This window comes from Gallus gallus, chromosome 12, assembly GCF_016699485.2.
Source record: "Gallus gallus isolate bGalGal1 chromosome 12, bGalGal1.mat.broiler.GRCg7b, whole genome shotgun sequence".
Taxonomy (NCBI): Eukaryota; Metazoa; Chordata; class Aves; order Galliformes; family Phasianidae; genus Gallus; species Gallus gallus.
Genome location: NC_052543.1, coordinates 2428579 through 2446620, shown reverse-complemented (window position 1 = coordinate 2446620; position 18042 = coordinate 2428579). Strand labels below are relative to the sequence as shown.

Below are 18042 nucleotides of genomic sequence, written 5' to 3'. Positions count from 1 at the left end.
GAGACTTGTTGTCACTTGTGTTCTTTCCACCCTTGTCTCAGCACCTAGAAGGAGTTCATCTGCACCTTGGCGCAGTGTAGCTTCCAGCAGCTTGTGCCACCATCCCTCCAGTTCCTTAGCAAGCTGATTCCCAAATATGATGGGGCTATTTTTAAAGCCCTGGGGGAGCACAGTCCAGCACCACTGTGTTTTCCTTCCAGTTTGGGGGTTTTCACACTGCAACACAGAGGAGAGTATGTGGGGTTTTCCATAAGGGGATGTACTTCCATCACAAGTTGACTTATAGCCCTTCCATCCTGAACCAACTGACATTCTGTGGAGTGAGGCTTTCTGGTTGGCAGAAGTGCAGCACTGCACTGTGAACAGCATTCTCGTAACAGTCTGTGAGTCACAACCTTACCAATCAGAGGCTGAGTTCCTCCCCTACCTTCCATTTTTAGGAGGTACCGGTTTTGTCCTGTGGGCTTAGCTTCTGGCTTTACGGGTACTCATTCCGTTTCAGCTGCTTTGGATCATTCTGGGATTTCAGGAGGCCACCCCAGCGGATTTACAGCAGACAGTGCTTCATAGGGCTCTACGAGTTTATTGTATTAGCAGTTATTTGCGCGTTGAATTTGTTCAGTAAGTCTCTTCCAACTCAAGGTGTTGGACACCGAAGGATACACAAGAAATCCCGAGTCAACACCCAGTTTCCAATCCTCTTCTCAACCGCCTTTGTCCAAACAGAAAGTAAGGCTGCATGTTTTTGGCTGTTCACAAGACTGCATTTAACCACCGGGGGAGGTCCCCATTGGATATTAGGAAGAACACCTCTGCTGAAAGAGTGGTTGGGCACTGGCACAGCTGCCCGGGGAGCTGCGGGAGTCAGCGTCCATGGAGGTGTTCCAGAACTGTGGGGATGTGGGCTGTGAGCAGCTGGGGGGGTGGACGGTGGCACTTGGTGATCTTAGAGGTCCTTATCAACCATGACTCTGACTCTGATAGCAATGTAGGGCCACACTTGACAGCAGAATGCAGTGCTCATGGGGCTCTGCAGACAGACACTGGTTCTATCTTTGCCATTCCGAGGACCGCACGCTGCTCCCAGTTCCCTGACTGCCCGTAACTGCCTCCAAAATCCCATAGTTTCCCTCTCATTGCTTGTAAACTTTTAGGGATACTGGAGGGCAATATTTCATGATGCTGTCATACCTCTCTCATCTTATGCCTGGCTTTCCTTACCCTGCTTTGTGTTTTTGTCCTGTTTCTCACTACTAACAAAAGCCGTGTTTAAGAAAGAAGAAACCCATGTCAGGAAATATCTAAGGTCACTAAGACCCAGTTCCTGATTTATAACACCTATTATGCAGGGCTATTAAGCATAACTCTAATTACACATTTACATTTATTTAGCAACCTTTCCCTTTTCAAAGAACATGTGAATTCTTCCACAAAAGTTCATATAATATATAATTTATAATAATGGTGTGTGGGTCCTCAAACCTGCAGCGCTGGCAGTGCTGCGCAGTGTCACCCAAGCTGTGGTGGTGGAGGCCATTGCGGGGCTGTACCGCACCAGGAAGTCCTTCCTGGTGAACCGGCTGGCACAGAAGCACACTGGTGAGCAGAGGGGGAAACCCCATCCATTTGGGGGGACTAGCTGGGCACTTGAGCACTGATCTGTGGTGCAGCACAAGCTGGAGGCAGTCAAAGAGGAGTTCTGCCAGCGCAACAAGGAGGCGTCGGAGCAGCGGTGCCGCACGGTGCTGCAGGAGCTGTGGAGGGACGTGGAGCTCCGCCTGCAGCGTGGGGACTACGTGGCACGTGGTGGTGCTCAGCTGTTCAAGGATGACCTGAACCGCGTGCTGGAGGAGTACAAGCAGCGGCATGACAAGGGTGTCAGGGTGAGTGAGGTGTGGGGCAGTGGGGTGGGGTGGCACCGGGTGCGATGGAACTGTGCCTCATGGTTGTATGGTCAGGCGGAGGCGGTGCTGAAGGAGTTCCTGCGGGAGCACGAGGGGCTGGCACAGGTGCTGAAGGCCACTGAGGTGCAGCTGGAGCTGGCGGAGCGGCAGCAGGAGGCGGCAGCAGCCGAGGCAGAGGCGGCCCGGAAGGCGGCAGAGGCGTGGAAGGAGGAGCAGAAGCGCAGCATGGAGGAGTACGAACGTCAACTGCAGCAGCGGATGAAGGAAGAGCAGCGCACATGGCTGGAGGAGCAGCAGCGCGTGCTGGAGCACCACAGGAAGGTGAGTGCTGCAATGGTGTTGTGAGAGTACCATGGAGGAGCTGTGGTGGTAACAGCACATTGTGGCTGTGCTATGGCACTGTATGCTGCTACTAACACCGCTCCCTGTCCCACAGGAGTATAAAGCACTGCTGCAGGAGGGCTTCAGGCGTGAAGCAGCAGCCATGGGGCTTCAGATCTTAGTGCTGATGAGGGCCTTCGTGTGCACTGTACTCTGAACTTGCTGAGCATGGTGCCACCATTCCAGTCCGGTGCGGCAGTCATGGCAATGAAGATTGTCACCAAACTGCAATGTGTGACATAGCCTGTCCCCCAGCAGCTTTCTCTGCAATAAATTCAGTGGCACTACCCAGGCAATGTCATTTGGGGGAAACATGGGGCTCCATTCCAGGAAAGCAAAGGAAGCAGAAGAAGGGTGTGGACTGTGGGGCCTGGATGTACATTCGTTTTCAGTTCCAGAGCTGTCTATGTTATTTGTCTCACACGTAATTAATGAATATGTATTGCCTGTGGAAATATAAGGGATTCTGAATTATGTAAGCTCTGAGGCACTTACGGTGGAAATATCCCCGGAGCTTCCTGGCACCATAAGAAACATACCTGCTTTATAACTTCACACGGGGTATAGAGTTTGATTCCACATGTCAGCTCACATGCAACAGCAGTGGGTACAGAAATAAGGGAAATCATAGAATCGTAGAATCACAAGGTTGGAAAGGACCTACAAGATCATCTAGTCCAACCATCCTCCCATTACCCTTGCTACCACAAGCCACTAAACCATATCTCGTAGCTCCTCATCCAGATGCCTCTTAAACACTTCCAGAGGTGGCGATTCCACCACCTCCCTGTGCAGGCCATTCCAACGCCTGACCACTCTCTGAGAGAAGAAGTGTTTCCTTATGTCTAACCTAAACCTCCTCTGGTACAACTTGTGGCTGTTTCCTCGGGTCCTGTTTGTTACCTGGGAGAAGAGGCCAAACCCCTCCTCATCACAGCCTCCCTTCAGGATGTTGCAGGGTGCAATGAGGTCTCCCCTCAGCCTCCTCTTCTCCAGACTGAACAATCCCAGCTCCCTCAGCCGCTCCTCGTAAGACTTGTGCTCCAGACCCCTCACCAGTTTCGTTGCCCTTCTCTGGACACGTTCCAGGGCCTCAATGTCTTTCTTGTAGTGAGGGGTCCAAAACTGAACACAGTACTCGAGGTGTGGCCTCACCAGTGCTGAGTATGGGCGGATGGTTACCTCTCTGCTCCTGCTGGCCACACTATTTCCAATGCAGGCCAGGATGCCGTTGGCCCTCTTGGGCCATGCTGTCGGCTCGTGTTCAGCCGAGCATCAACCAACACCCCCAGGTCCCTTTCCTCTTCACAGTCATCTAGCCACTCTGCCCCAAGCCTGTAGCGCTGCATGGGGCTATTGTGGCCACAGTGCAGGACCCGGCACTTGGCCTTGCTGAACCTCATCCCTTTCACCTCAGCCCAGCAATCCAGTTTATCTAGATCCCTCTGAAGGGCCTCCGTACCCTCAGGCAGATCGACACCACCTCCCAGCCTGGTGTCATCTGCAAACTTCCTGAGGGTACACTCAGTCCCCTCATCTAGGTCATCAATAAGGATATTAAACAAGATGGGCCCCAGTACCAACCTCTGGGGGACACTGCTTGTAACGGGTCGCCAGCTGGACTTAACTCCATTAACCACTGCCCACCGGGCACGGCCCTCTAGCCAGTTCCTTACCCAAAGAAGAGTATATCTGTTTAGGCCACAGGCAGCCAGTTTCCCCAGGAGAATAGTGTGAGAGAGTGTGTCAAAGGCTTTGCTGAAGTCTAGGTAGACTACGTCAAGAGCCTTTCCCTCGTCTACCAGTCTGGTGACCCAGTTGTAGAAGGAGATGAGGTTGGTCAAGCACAACCTGCCTCTCATGAACCTGTGCTGCCTGGGCCTGATCCCCTGGACGCCATGCACGTGTCATGTGATCTCACCCAAGATTATTTGCTCCATGACTTTCCCTGGTACCGAGGTCAGGCTGACAGGCCTGTAGTTCCCCGGATCCTCCTTACCGCCCTTCTTGTAGATGGGAGACACATCGGCAAGCCTCCAATCTTCTGGGGCCTCTCCAGATAACCAGGAGCGCTGATAGATGGCGGAGAGCAGCCCGGCAATCACCCCCGCCAGCTCCCTCAGCACCCACTAGGATGGAGCCCGTCTGGTCCCATGGACTTGTGACAGTCCAGATGGAGGAGGAGCTCTCTGACTGTCTCTACCTGGAGTCACCGGGGTGTATTCTGCATAGCATCCCAGACTTCCAGGCCAGGGAATAAAGTGCCCTGAGGATAACTGATCTGCCTATTAAAGGCGAATGTAAAGAAGGCGTTGAGGACCTCAGCCTTCTCCTTATCCTCAGTGGTCACATTCCCCAGTGCATCAAGTAAAGCATGGAAATTTTCCTTGGATCTTCTCTCTGTAAAATCCCTGGCCCTACAATAACAAGCTGGTGGGACAGAGGAGGATGGATACCACGTGTTCCACCTCTGAAGATGGGCTGCTCATTAACACGGAGAGGCAGCTGAGGAAAGGGTTTCCTGCAATAACATATCCCCACCTTCCTTAGCTGCAGGCCATCAGCCTGATCCAAGGCCGGAAGAGTGGTCCTCACCCAGGTGGTGAAGAGGATACCAAAACCAGCAGGCAAACTAAGCGTGCCACAGCCACACTTGAGAGATTTCAGCAGGATATTCGACTCACACCCAAGGCTGCTCCCAAGGAGTGCTTTCCCCCAAAATCGCTGCACAGGACCTGGGTAAGTTCCCTGGTTAGTACCTTCAAATCTCCTTGCTCCTCCCAACAGGCTGCTATGTTTAGCTATCAGTTGTTCATCTGCTGCAAGCAGCTCAGCCAAAAGGGCAAGAGCTCCCACCCCAAGGGTAGCAGATAGTTGCAGGTCTCAGCATTCACACAGGAAGGCAGCTGGCAAATCTTGTACAATGCAAGAGCTCCTGAACAGCTGACAGGTCTTCCAGTATATTCTGCTCCATGATCTTCCTAGGCACAGAGATGAGGCTTGCCAGCCTGGAGTTCCCTGGGTCCTCCTTCCTCCCTTTCTTACAAATGGCAACGATGTTTGCCTTTTTCCAGTCTCTGGGGACATCTCCTGACAGCCAGGACTTCTCAAAGATGATGGTGAGCAGCTCAGCGACTGCATCAGCCAGCTCCCTCCATACAAACAGCAGCAGGGCGTGGGCTGCTGTCACCAGCGGCACCGTGCCCTGCGTGAACAGCACAGTGATGCTGTGGTGCAGTGGTGCAGGCACACTGAAGCTGTACCGTGTTGGTGTGTGATTGTGTGGTGGTACAGGCACATTTTGGCTGCAGCACTGGAGGTACCGTGTTGTGGTGCTGGACACAAAAGTTCATATTATTCATGTTTAATCACAGTGAGCATTGCTCAAACCCTTTGAATTAATTTCTTACCATGCTCAGGATGTCCTAGCCTCCATTCTATTCTGCTCAGCATCCTTCCTGTGAAAAACAACCTATGCAGCCATTTTAACCTACACAGCTATTTTGTAATAAAGTTATAAGTTCAATTGGGGCCTGTATCTTGGTATTGGAAGTTTGTACTGCAAAAACACAATCTAACTCTCACACTTTGTAGGATGACGTTATCTGAGGGCAGGGTCACAATGGCGCCATGGTATGATGACACCAACACTTGGCAGGATTACACTGTGGTATGGTGCAGTGATGATGGAGTAAGGACCTCGAATACTGCAAGCATCAGTACCTGCAGGAACCATATGTACTACGTTAAAGATAAGGAAGGAAAATGAAGTCAAAGTGAAGACGCCCTATGGGCCCTATCAGGACATACCAGAGAAACCACATTTAGAGAGGAGGCAAACACCTAACTATACAAGCTCTTGAAGACTAGGTTCAGAAATGTCAGAGCGATGAAGACTATCAGCCTTCCTCTCTTGACCCCCCAGACGGCCACCAAAGAGACCCTCAAAGGTGACCGTGCATGTTCTAGTAGTCAGTTCTAAGAAAACATAAATGAGTACAAGAAAATATTTTGCATATGCATGAAATTCTGGGGAAAAATGTGTGTATGTATGAGCACAGCCAATAAATGTAATCTGCACATGAGCCAAGGTGCACGTGTTGGGCAGAGTGATCCCCTATGTGCCCAGCACTGCAGTAAAGGAACACCTGCACAACACAACTCACTGACGTGTCAGGTTAACCTACCGATGCTCTCAGCATCAGTGACACCATGCCAGGTCCCATCAACAATGATGGCACCATCCCATGACACAGTGACACCATCTCAACAATTAATAGGCTCCTCCCATCACGTATACCTGGAACAAAAGCTGTTCAGATTGTATTCATTACTTGTGTTTCATACTCAAAGATTTTCCCAGGCAGTACATACATATTCACTGCTTCCCAAAAAACGATTAACATGGAGCTCCTTGCATATGCTCACTCTTCTTGTGATGGTAGTCCTGAGACTCTCTGCATGAAGTCAGTACTCTTCCTCACTGTGCTTGCTGATTGAACCCAGTCTTCACGCATCTTCACTTATCTCCTTGATTGCACAGTATTCGCTTTAACAAAATAAGCTGATACAAGGACTTATTTACCTGCCTGGTATAAAGAGTTCAGTATATCATTGTTAGCTCCGAGGTACAAGGGCACAGATTCTTAATGTTTTCTAAACAAACTACAAGGCTATTATATTAATTATTAATTAATTAATGCTCATTAATGAGCATTAACAGGCTTAAGATCACTATAACGTGTATCAGTATGAACATATTCTGGGTGCACCACAGAGGTGCTGTGTGGGTCTGCAGGTGAGAAGTGGTTGTAAAAAGGTGTTGTGGTGTTGCTGTGCCACGCGGTTGTGTGGTTGTGCTGTTGTACTGTGGCTGTACCATGGAGGTGCTCTGCACTGTTACAGGGATATGGTGGCTACAACACGGCACTGTGAGGTGGCACCAACACCAGTCCATGTCCCACAGGAGCAGGGGGCACTGATGCAGGAGTGCTTCAGGCATGAGGCAATGGTGCTGCACCTGTAGAAGGAGTGCCTGCAGGAAAAGAAGCACTGCATCCAGCAGCCGTGGGCATAATGGGTGCCCTGGTTGTGCTGTCCCTGCCCACAGTGGCCATCCAGGTGTCAGGCATTGTCAGCAAACTGCTGTAGCACGCTGGAGCTCTTTCCCCCACCAGCTCTCCCTGCAATGAAACCAGTGATAAGGGCCAAGCAAGTTGAGTTCAGGGAACTGAGTGGTATTCTGGGAAAGGAAGAGAAAAAAGTGGAAATGAAACAGCAGCAGGATGTGGGAGAGGGGGAGGAGGGTGTTGCAGCTTTGCTATATATTGTTGTTTCCAATCGGTGATCACAGCAGCCAGCAGCACAACCATGGACACTCCGGTGCTCCCGATGCCGGCCCCGCTTTGCCTGGTGACGAACAAGGATGGCGTGCTGGCCCTCAACCCTGCAGCGCTGGCAGTGCTGCACAGTGTCACCCAGCCTGTGGTGGTGGTGGCCATCGCTGGGCTGTACCGCACCGGGAAGTCCTTCCTGATGAACCAGCTGGCACAGAAGCGCACTGGTGAGCAGAGGGGGAAACCCCATCCATTTTGGGTTACGTTCTGTGGGATTTCTGACAGCTCCCTGTCCAAAGGCTTCCCACTGGGCCCCACGGTGTATGCGGAGACCAAGGGCATCTGGATGTGGTGCCTGCCCCACCCACGCCAGCCCAGAGTGACCTTGGTGCTGCTGGACACGGAGGGGCTGGGAGACCCCAACAAGGTGAGTGCAGGGGTGGGGGGTCCCAGACAGCCCATAGAAGCGGAGCTCCCAGTAACCCCGATATGTGTGCAGGATGATGACCACAGCGATGCCTGGATCTTCACGCTGGCACTGCTGCTCTCCAGCACCCTGGTGTACAACAGCATTGGTACCATCGACCAGCGGGCGCTGGAGCAGCTGCGGTACGGGGATGGCTGGGAGGGAGGTGAGAGTGTGACAGTGGTACTGCAGGGACAACACTGATGGGGTGACGTGGGTTCCACAGGCTGGTAACGGAGCTGTCAGAGCACATCCGTGTGCGGGAGAAGGACAACAACCCAGCATCCAACTTTGTCAGCATCTTCCCTGGCTTCGTCTGGACCGTGCGTGACTTCACACTGCAGCTGCGGGCCGGTGAAAAGACCCTGAGTGAGGATGAGTACCTGGAGGACGTGCTGCGGCTGCAGACCGGTATGGCCACCAGCGTGTCCCCAGCGTTACCATGTGTATCCATGGTCGGTGTCTCTGTGCTAATGATGGCAATGCAGGGGGCGGGCAGAAGGCCCAGGAGCGCAATGAGCTGCGGCGCTGCCTGCGCAACTTCTTCCCCCGCCGCAAGCTGTTCACGATGGAGCGGCCGGCAGCTGACGCCAATCTGACGCGGTTGGAGGAGCTGCGGGAGGATGAGCTGCAGCCAGGCTTCCGGAAACAGGTGGACGCCTTCTGCCGGTACATCTGGGAGGAGGCGCCGGTGAAGGTGCTGCCGGGTGGGCACCAGGTGACGGGCAGCGGTGAGTGGCAGCAGTGTGAGAATGGGTGGCGTGCAGGTGATGGGGGAACGTGTGTGGCAGTGACACATGCGGGTGGCCGTCACCTCTCACAGCACTGGCGTGCCTGGCGGAGAAATACGTGGCGGCCATCAGCAGTGGCTCTGTGCCCTGCGTGGAGAGTGCAGTGACAGCGCTGGCACGGGCCGAGAACAGTGCAGCAGTGCAGGCGGCGGTGGCCGAATACCAGCAGGGCATGGAGCATGACCTGGTGCTGCCCACAGCCTCATATGACGCACTGTTGGCTGTGCATCGGGACTGTGAGCAACGCGCCCTCGCCCTCTTCCTGTCCCGTGCCTTTGCCGATCACGAACACCAGTACCATGACGAGCTGGTGGTGAGTTGCTGTCACGCCGTGGGGTTTTGGAGGCATGGCTGGGCACTTGAGCACTGATCTGTGGTGCAGCACAAGCTGGAGGCGGCCAAAGAGGAGTTCTGCCAGCGCAACAAGGAGGCGTCGGAGCAGCGGTGCCGCACGGTGCTGCAGGAGCTGTGGAGGGACGTGGAGCTCCGCCTGCAGCGTGGGGACTACGTGGCACGTGGTGGTGCTCAGCTGTTCAAGGATGACCTGCACCGCGTGCTGGAGGAGTACAAGCAGCGGCCTGACAAGGGTGTCAGGGTGAGTGAGGTCTGGGGGAGTGGGGTGAGGTGGCACCGGGTGCGATGGAACTGTGCCTCATGGTTGTACGGTCAGGCGGAGGCGGTGCTGAAGGAGTTCCTGCGGGAGCACGAGGGGCTGGCACAGGTGCTGAAGGCCACTGAGGTGCAGCTGGAGCTGGCGGAGCGGCAGCAGGAGGCGGCAGCAGCCGAGGCAGAGGCGGCCCGGAAGGCGGCAGAGGCGTGGAAGGAGGAGCAGAAGCGCAGCATGGAGGAGTACGAACGTCAACTGCAGCAGCGGATGAAGGAAGAGCAGCGCACATGGCTGGAGGAGCAGCAGCGCGTGCTGGAGCACCACAGGAAGGTGAGTGCTGCAATGGTGTTGTGAGAGTACCATGGAGGAGCTGTGGTGGTAACAGCACATTGTGGCTGTGCTATGGCACTGTATGCTGCTACTAACACCGCTCCCTGTCCCACAGGAGTATGAAGCACTGCTGCGGGAGGGCTTCACGCGTGAAGCAGCAGCCCTGAAGGAGCAGATCAGAGAGCTGCAGGAGATGATGAGACCACCCAAGTGCACTGTACTCTGAACTTGCTGAGCATTGTGCCACCATTCCAGTCCGGTGCGGCAGGCATGGCAATGAAGATTGCCACCAAACTGCAATGTGTGACATAGTCTGTCCCCCAGCAGCTGTCCCTGCAATAAATCCAGTGGCACTGCCCAGGCGTTATCATTTTGGGGAAGCACAGGGCTTCATTCCAGGAAAGCAAAGGCAGCAGAAGCAGAGGGTGGACTGGGGGGCCTGAATGTACTTTCAGTTTCAGTTTCTGAATGGTGGCCACCACAGGAAAGTCCTCAAATCATAGAATCATAGAGTCAGAGAATCATAGAATGGCTTGGGTTGTTAGGGATCTCAATGACCATCCGCTTCCAACCTCTCAGATGCAGGCTGGTTGGCCACCACCAGCTCAGGCTGCTCAGGGCCCCTCCACGGCCTTGGGCACCTCCAGGGATGGGGCACCCACAGCTCTGGACAGCAGTGCCAGTGCCTCACAGCCCTCTGAGTGAAAAACCTCCTCCTCATAACTCACCTAAATCTTTAAGTTTAAGACCATTCTCCTCTGCCCAGTCACTATTTGACCCTGTAAAAAGTCACTCTCCCTCCTGCTTATGTGTCCCTCACGTAATGGAAGGTCACAGTGAGGTCATCCCAGAGCCTTCTCTTCCCCAGGATGAACACTCCCAGCTCCCTCAGACTGTGTTTGCATAAGAAGAGGCGCTTCAGCCCTCTGAGCTTCTTTCTGGCCCTCCTCTGGGCCTGCTGCAAAAGCTCCACGTCGTTCTTGTGTTGGGGGTCAAGACTCTGATGTGCAGAGCAGAGGACAACAATTTCCTCCCTGCCCACTGCCCCTTATGTGTTGATGCAGCCCAGGATGCAGTTGGCCTTTCTGGGCTGCAAGCGCACACTGCTGCCTCGGGTCCAGCTTTCATCCACCAGGACACCCTAGTCCTTACCTCAGGGCTGCGCTCATGGAGTTCTCCCAGTCTGCACAACTATCTGGGGTTGCACCCCAACCCAAGTGCAACACCTTGCACTGCGCCTCCTTGAACCTCCTTATGTTCACATGGACCCACTTCCAAAGCCTGTCCTGGTCCCTGTGGATGGCGTCCCTTCCTCCTCTTGTGTCAGCTACACCACTCAGGTTGGTGTTGTCAGCCAACTTGCTGAGGGTGCACTCAATCCTACCATGACACTGACCAAGATGTTGAAGAACAGCAGTCCCAAGAAGGTCCCCTGGGGGACACTGCTCGTGCCCGGCCACCACCTGGACATTGAGCCACTGAGCACAACCACCTGACTGTGACTATCCAAGCTATTTCTTACCCACCAAAGAGACGACTTTCAGAACTCATCTCTCTCCATTTAACAGAGAGGGATGTGGTGCAGGACTGTGTCAAAGGCCTTGCACAACTCCAGGTAGATGACATCAGCTGCCCTTCCGTTGTCCACCAATGCTGTCATTCCATCACAGAAGCCCACCAGACAGGTCAGGCACCATTTGCCTTTGGCAAAGCCATGCTGGCTGCCTCGTGTCACCTGGTCGTCACTCATGTGCCTTACCATGTCATTCAGGAGGATCTGCTCCGTGATCTTCCTAGGCACAGAGATGAGGCTTGCTGGCCTTGAGTTCCCTGGGTCCTCCTTCCTCCCTTTCTTACAAATGGCAGTGATGTTTGCCTTTTTCCAGTCTCTGGGGACATCTCCTGACAGCCAGGACTTCTCAAAGATGATGGTGAGCAGCTCAGCGACTGCATCAGCCAGCTCCCTCCATACAAACAGCAGCAGGGGGTGGGCTGCTGTCACCAGCGGCACCGTGCCCTGCGTGGACAGCACAGTGATGCTGTGGTGCAGTGGTGCAGGCACACTGTGACTGTACCATGGTGTTGTGTGATTGTGTGGTGGTACAGGCACATTTTGGCTGCTGCACTGGAGGTACTGTGTTGTGGTGCTGCCTCATTCTGGCTGTACGGTGGAGGTGTTGTGTGGGGGTACAGGTGCAATGTGGCTCCCTCATGACAGTGTTGTGTGGTGGGCAGAGGGTGTTGTGTGGTGTTAGTGTCACACTGTGGCTGTACCATGGTGCTGATGTGTGGTGGTACTGGCACATTGTGGCTGTGAAGGTGATCACTGTGACAGTGTTACATGGCAATGCTGGCATGTTATGTGTATACCATAGGTTTGTGAGGCTGTGTGGTGGTACCAGCACACTGTAGCTTCCCTATGGGCCTGTGTGGCTGTACCAGGAAGGTGTGTGGTGGTGCTGGCACATTGTGCACATACCATGGACGTGTTACGTGGTGGTACCAGCACACTGTGTCTGCATTAATCTGCTCAGTGATGGTGCTGTTGCATTGTGGCTGCACTGTGGCACTGTGTGTTGGCAGCAACCCCACTCTATCCGACAGGAGCACGAGGCACTGATGAACGCGGGCTTCAAACCCATGGCGGTGGCAATGCAGCAGATGATTGAGCAGATGCAGGAGGGGAAGATGGAAATGGAGATCTCCTCGTGGTGCCACACGGCTGTGAACGTCCTGAGCAATCTGCTCACATCGCTTCAGCTCGTCCTGTCAGACCGTGACAGCAAAGAGGAGAGTAAAGAGGACAGCAATGAAGACAGTGATGTGTAGCCCTGCTCCCTGCCAGCTGTCCAGGCAATAAATTCTGTGATGCTTTCCAGCTGATGTGATTGTGGGGCAGTATACGGTACTGTTCAGGAAAAGCAGAGGAAGCAGCCACAGGAAATGTGTCTGTAGGAGCTGGGTGTGCTTTCCCTTTTGGTTCTGGCTCTTCCTGCCCAGGTTGGTTGACAACAGGATGGGTGTTGCCTCCAAACCACTCTGATATGCTGTACCTGTGCCAGCTGCCCCTGCAAGAAGTTCAGGCCACTGCCCAAGCGTTGTGATTTCAGGGAAGCGAGGGGTGTTCCGGGAAAAGAAAACAAACAGCAGGGGGAGGGCTGGGTTTGCTTTCTCTTTCGTTTCCAGCGCTGCAAACCCACATACAGCAGCACAACTATGGACGCTCCGGTGCTCCCGATGCCGGCTCCGCTCTGCCTGGTGACCAACAAGGACGGCGTGCTCACCCTCAACCCTGCAGCGCTGGCAGTGCTGCAGGAGGTGGCCCAGCCTATGGTGGTGGTGGCCATCGCTGGGCCCTACCGCACCGGGAAGTCCTTCCTGATGAACCGGCTGGCACAGAAGCGCACTGGTGAGCAGAGGGGGAAACCCCATCCATTTTGGGGGACGTTCTGTGGGATTTCTGACAGCTCCCTGTCCAAAGGCTTCCCACTGGGCCCCACGGTGTATGCGGAGACCAAGGGCATCTGGATGTGGTGCCTGCCCCACCCACACCGTCCGGGAGTGACCTTGGTGCTGCTGGACACCGAGGGGCTGGGAGACCCCAGCAAGGTGAGTGCAAGGGTGGGGGGTCCCAGACAGCCCATAGAAGCGGAGCTCCCAGTAACCCCGATATGTGTGCAGGATGATAACCACAGCGATGCCTGGATCTTCACGCTGGCACTGCTGCTCTCCAGCACCCTGGTGTACAACAGCGTTGGCACCATCGACCAGCGAGCACTGGAGCAGCTGCGGTATGGGGATGGCTGGGAGGGAGGTGAGTGTGACAATGGTACTGCAGGGACAACGCTGACGGGGTGACGTGGGTCCCACAGGCTGGTAACGGAGCTGTCAGAGCACATCCGCGTGCGGGAGAAGGACGACAACCCAGCATTCAACTTTGTTGGCATCTTCCCTGGCTTCGTTTGGACTGTGCGTGACTTCATGCTGCAGCTGCGGGCCGGTGAAAAGACCCTGAGTGAGGACGAGTACCTGGAGGATGTGATGCGACTGCAGACCGGTATGGCCACCAGCGTGTCCCCAGTGTCACCGTGTGTATCCATGGTCGGTGTCTCTGTGCTAACGGCGGCGATGCAGGGGGCGGGCAGAAGGCCCAGGAGCGCAATGAGCTGCGGCGCTGCCTGCGCAACTTCTTCCCCCGCCGCAAGCTGTTCACGATGGAGCGGCCGGCAGCTGACGCCGATCTGACGCGGTTGGAGGAGCTGCGGGAGGATGAGCTGCAGCCAGGCTTCCGGAAACAGGTGGACGCCTTCTGCCGGTACATCTGGGAGGAGGCGCCGGTGAAGGTGCTGCCGGGTGGGCACCAGGTGACGGGCAGCGGTGAGTGGCAGCAGCGAGAGAATGGGTGGCGTGCAGGGGAGGCGTGCAGGTGATGGGGGGATGTGCGTGGCAGTGACACGTGCGGGTGGCCATCACCTCTCACAGCGCTGGCATACCTTACGGAGAAATACGTGGCGGCCATCAGCAGCGGCTCTGTGCCCTGCGTGGAGAGTGCGGTGAAAGCACTAGCGCGGGCCGAGAACACAGCAGCAGTTCAGGCAGCGGTGGCCGAATACCAGCGGGGCATGGAGCAGGACCTGGTGCTGCCCACAGCCTCATATGACGCACTGTTGGCTGTGCATCGGGACTGTGAGCAACGCGCCATCACCCTCTTCCTGTCCCGTGCCTTTGCCGACCATGAACACCAGTACCATGACAAGCTGGTGGTGAGTTGCTGTCACGCCGTGGGGTTTTGGAGGCATGGCTGGGCACTTGAGCACTGATCTGTGGTGCAGGACAAGCTGGAGATGGCCAAAGAGGAGTTCTGCCAGCGCAACAAGGAGGCGTCGGAGCAGCGGTGCCGCACGGTGCTGCAGGAGCTGTGGAGGGACGTGGAGCTCCGCCTGCAGCGTGGGGACTACGTGGCACGTGGTGGTGCTCAGCTGTTCAAGGATGACCTGAACCGCGTGCTGGAGGAGTACAAGCAGCGGCATGACAAGGGTGTCAGGGTGAGTGAGGTGTGGGGCAGTGGGGTGGGGTGGCACCGGGTGCGATGGAACTGTGCCTCATGGTTGTATGGTCAGGCGGAGGCGGTGCTGAAGGAGTTCCTGCGGGAGCACGAGGGGCTGGCACAGGTGCTGAAGGCCACTGAGGTGCAGCTGGAGCTGGCGGAGCGGCAGCAGGAGGCGGCAGCAGCCGAGGCAGAGGCGGCCCGGAAGGCGGCAGAGGCATGGAGGGAGGAGCAGCAGCGCAGCATGGAGGAGCACAAACGTCAGCTGGAGCAGTGGATGAAGGAAGAGCAGCGCACATGGCTGGAGGAGCAGCAGCGCGTGCTGGAGCACCACAGGAAGGTGAGCGCTGCGATGGTGTTGTGAGAGTACCATGGAGGAGCTGTGGTGGTAACAGCACATTGTGGCTGTGCTATGGCACTGTATGCTGCTACTAACACCGCTCCCTGTCCCACAGGAGTATGAAGCACTGCTGCGGGAGGGCTTCAGGCTTGAAGCGGCAGCCATGGGGATTCAGATCTTAGTGCTGATGAGGGCCTTCGTGTGCACTGTACTCTGAACTTGCTGAGCATTGTGCCACCATTCCAGTCCGGTGCGGCAGTCATGGCAATGAAGATTGTCACCAAACTGCAATGTGTGACATAGCCTGTCCCCCAGCAGCTTTCTCTGCAATAAATCCAGTGGCACTACCCAGGCAATGTCATTTGGGGGAAACATGGGGCTCCATGCCAGGAAAGCAAAGGAAGCAGAAGCAGAGTGTGGACTGTGGGCCCTGGATGTACATTCGTTTTCAGTTCCAGAGCTGTCTATGTTATTTGTCTCACATGTAATTAATGAATATGTATTGCCTGTGGAAACATAAGGGATTCTGAATTATGTAAGCTCTGAGGCACTTACAGTGGAAATATCCCCGGAGCTTCCTGGCACCATAAGAAACATACCTGCTTTATAACTTCACACGGGGTATAGAGTTTGATTCCACATGTCAGCTCACATGCAACAGCAGTGGGTACAGAAATAAGGGAAATCGTAGAATCGTAGAATCACAAGGTTGGAAAGGACCTACAAGATCATCTAGTCCAACCATCCTCCCATTACCCTTGCTACCACAAGCCACTAAACCATATCTCGTAGCTCCTCATCCAGATGCCTCTTAAACACTTCCAGAGGTGGCGATTCCACCACCTCCCTGTGCAGGCCATTCCAACGCCTGACCACTCTCTGAGAGAAGAAGTGTTTCCTTATGTCTAACCTAAACCTCCTCTGATACAACTTGTGGCTGTTTCCTCGGGTCCTGTTTGTTACCTGGGAGAAGAGGCCAAACCCCTCCTCATCACAGCCTCCCTTCAGGATGTTGCAGGGTGCAATGAGGTCTCCCCTCAGCCTCCTCTTCTCCAGACTGAACAATCCCAGCTCCCTCAGCCGCTCCTCGTAAGACTTGTGCTCCAGACCCCTCACCAGTTTCGTTGCCCTTCTCTGGACACGTTCCAGGGCCTCAATGTCTTTCTTGTAGTGAGGGGTCCAAAACTGAACACAGTACTCGAGGTGTGGCCTCACCAGTGCTGAGTATGGGTGGATGGTTACCTCTCTGCTCCTGCTGGCCACACTATTTCCAATGCAGGCCAGGATGCCGTTGGCCCTCTTGGGCCATGCTGTCGGCTCGTGTTCAGCCGAGCATCAACCAACACCCCCAGGTCCCTTTCCTCTTCACAGTCATCTAGCCACTCTGCCCCAAGCCTGTAGCGCTGCATGGGGTTATTGTGGCCACAGTGCAGGACCCGGCACTTGGCCTTGCTGAACCTCATCCCTTTCACCTCAGCCCAGCAATCCAGTTTATCTAGATCCCTCTGAAGGGCCTCCATACCCTCAGGCAGATCGGCACCACCTCCCAGCCTGGTGTCATCTGCAAACTTCCTGAGGGTACACTCAATCCCCTCATCTAGGTCATCAATAAGGATATTAAACAAGATGGGCCCCAGTACCAACCTCTGGGGGACACTGCTTGTAACGGGTCGCCAGCTGGACTTAACTCCATTAACCACTGCCCACCGGGCACGGCCCTCTAGCCAGTTCCTTACCCAAAGAAGAGTATATCTGTTTAGGCCACAGGCAGCCAGTTTCCCCAGGAGAATAGTGTGAGAGAGTGTGTCAAAGGCTTTGCTGAAGTCTAGGTAGACTACGTCAAGAGCCTTTCCCTTGTCTACCAGTCTGGTGACCCAGTTGTAGAAGGAGATGAGGTTGGTCAAGCACAACCTGCCTCTCATGAACCTGTGCTGCCTGGGCCTGATCCCCTGGATGCCATGCACGTGTCATGTGATCTCACCCAAGATTATTTGCTCCATGACTTTCCCTGGTACCGAGGTCAGGCTGACAGGCCTGTAGTTCCCCGGATCCTCCTTACCGCCCTTCTTGTAGATGGGAGACACATCGGCAAGCCTCCAATCTTCTGGGGCCTCTCCAGATAACCAGGAGCGCTGATAGATGGTGGAGAGCAGCCCGGCAATCACCCCCGCCAGCTCCCTCAGCACCCACTAGGATGGAGCCCGTCTGGTCCCATGGACTTGTGACAGTCCAGATGGAGGAGGAGCTCTCTGACTGTCTCTACCTGGAGTCACCGGGGTGTATTCTGCATAGCATCCCAGACTTCCAGGCCAGGGAATAAAGTGCCCTGAGGATAACTGATCTGCCTATTAAAGGCGAATGTAAAGAAGGCGTTGAGGACCTCAGCCTTCTCCTTATCCTCAGTGGTCACATTCCCCAGTGCATCAAGTAAAGCATGGAAATTTTCCTTGGATCTTCTCTCTGTAAAATCCCTGGCCCTACAATAACAAGCTGGTGGGACAGAGGAGGATGGATACCACGTGTTCCACCTCTGAAGATGGGCTGCTCATTAACACGGAGAGGCAGCTGAGGAAAGGGTTTCCTGCAATAACATATCCCCACCTTCCTTAGCTGCAGGCCATCAGCCTGATCCAAGGCCGGAAGAGTGGTCCTCACCCAGGTGGTGAAGAGGATACCAAAACCAGCAGGCAAACTAAGCGTGCCACAGCCACACTTGAGAGATTTCAGCAGGATATTCGACTCACACCCAAGGCTGCTCCCAAGGAGTGCTTTCCCCCAAAATCGCTGCACAGGACCTGGGTAAGTTCCCTGGTTAGTACCTTCAAATCTCCTTGCTCCTC

The 18042-nt window shown here is 54.8% G+C and overlaps 3 protein-coding genes across 5 annotated transcripts; all 3 read left to right on the top strand.

The window, feature by feature from the left end:
* The first annotated feature begins 873 nt into the window (after positions 1–873).
* Positions 874–3129, top strand: LOC121106680 (guanylate-binding protein 1-like). Its single transcript, XM_040646774.2, has 5 exons — positions 874–892; positions 1489–1571; positions 1671–1883; positions 1959–2225; positions 2341–3129. The coding sequence occupies exons 1-5, from the start codon at positions 874–876 to the stop codon at positions 2440–2442; spliced, it is 684 nt and encodes a 227-aa protein (XP_040502708.1). The 3' UTR covers positions 2443–3129.
* On the top strand, positions 1564–10175 carry GBP (guanylate binding protein). 2 transcript variants are annotated; one of them, XM_025154414.2, is made up of 9 exons: positions 1564–1599; positions 7921–8048; positions 8121–8230; positions 8314–8498; positions 8576–8818; positions 8911–9191; positions 9261–9473; positions 9549–9815; positions 9931–10171. In XM_025154414.2, exons 2-9 carry the CDS (start codon positions 7968–7970, stop codon positions 10039–10041), a joined length of 1491 nt encoding a protein of 496 aa, XP_025010182.2. In that variant the 5' UTR covers positions 1564–1599; positions 7921–7967; the 3' UTR covers positions 10042–10171. The 2 variants fall into 2 exon arrangements, with proteins under 2 accessions (XP_025010182.2, NP_989983.3); NM_204652.3 differs by lacking the exon at positions 1564–1599 and adding an exon at positions 7637–7848 and having other exon boundaries at positions 9931–10175.
* A 2811-nt stretch (positions 10176–12986) lies between these two features.
* Positions 12987–15872, top strand: LOC121106626 (guanylate-binding protein 1-like). 2 transcript variants are annotated; one of them, XM_040646506.2, is made up of 9 exons: positions 12987–13224; positions 13297–13424; positions 13497–13606; positions 13688–13872; positions 13950–14192; positions 14466–14578; positions 14648–14860; positions 14936–15202; positions 15318–15872. In XM_040646506.2, the coding sequence occupies exons 1-9, from the start codon at positions 13032–13034 to the stop codon at positions 15417–15419; spliced, it is 1554 nt and encodes a 517-aa protein (XP_040502440.1). In that variant the 5' UTR covers positions 12987–13031; the 3' UTR covers positions 15420–15872. The 2 variants fall into 2 exon arrangements, with proteins under 2 accessions (XP_040502440.1, XP_040502439.1); XM_040646505.2 differs by having other exon boundaries at positions 14298–14578.
* The last annotated feature ends 2170 nt before the right edge of the window (positions 15873–18042 follow it).

Coding starts and splice junctions, on each gene's coding strand:
- LOC121106680 (XM_040646774.2), top strand. Junction 1,884..1,958: donor GGCATGACAAGGGTGTCAGG/GTGAGTGAGGTG, acceptor TTGTATGGTCAG/GCGGAGGCGGTGCTGAAGGA. Junction 2,226..2,340: donor TGCTGGAGCACCACAGGAAG/GTGAGTGCTGCA, acceptor CCTGTCCCACAG/GAGTATAAAGCACTGCTGCA.
- LOC121106626 (XM_040646505.2), top strand. CDS start 13,032: ATGGACGCTCCGGTGCTCCCGATGCCGGCTCCGCTCTGCCTGGTGACC. Junction 14,579..14,647: donor AGTACCATGACAAGCTGGTG/GTGAGTTGCTGT, acceptor TCTGTGGTGCAG/GACAAGCTGGAGATGGCCAA. Junction 14,861..14,935: donor GGCATGACAAGGGTGTCAGG/GTGAGTGAGGTG, acceptor TTGTATGGTCAG/GCGGAGGCGGTGCTGAAGGA.
- GBP (NM_204652.3), top strand. CDS start 7,656: ATGGACACTCCGGTGCTCCCGATGCCGGCCCCGCTTTGCCTGGTGACG. Junction 8,049..8,120: donor GGCTGGGAGACCCCAACAAG/GTGAGTGCAGGG, acceptor ATATGTGTGCAG/GATGATGACCACAGCGATGC. Junction 9,816..9,930: donor TGCTGGAGCACCACAGGAAG/GTGAGTGCTGCA, acceptor CCTGTCCCACAG/GAGTATGAAGCACTGCTGCG.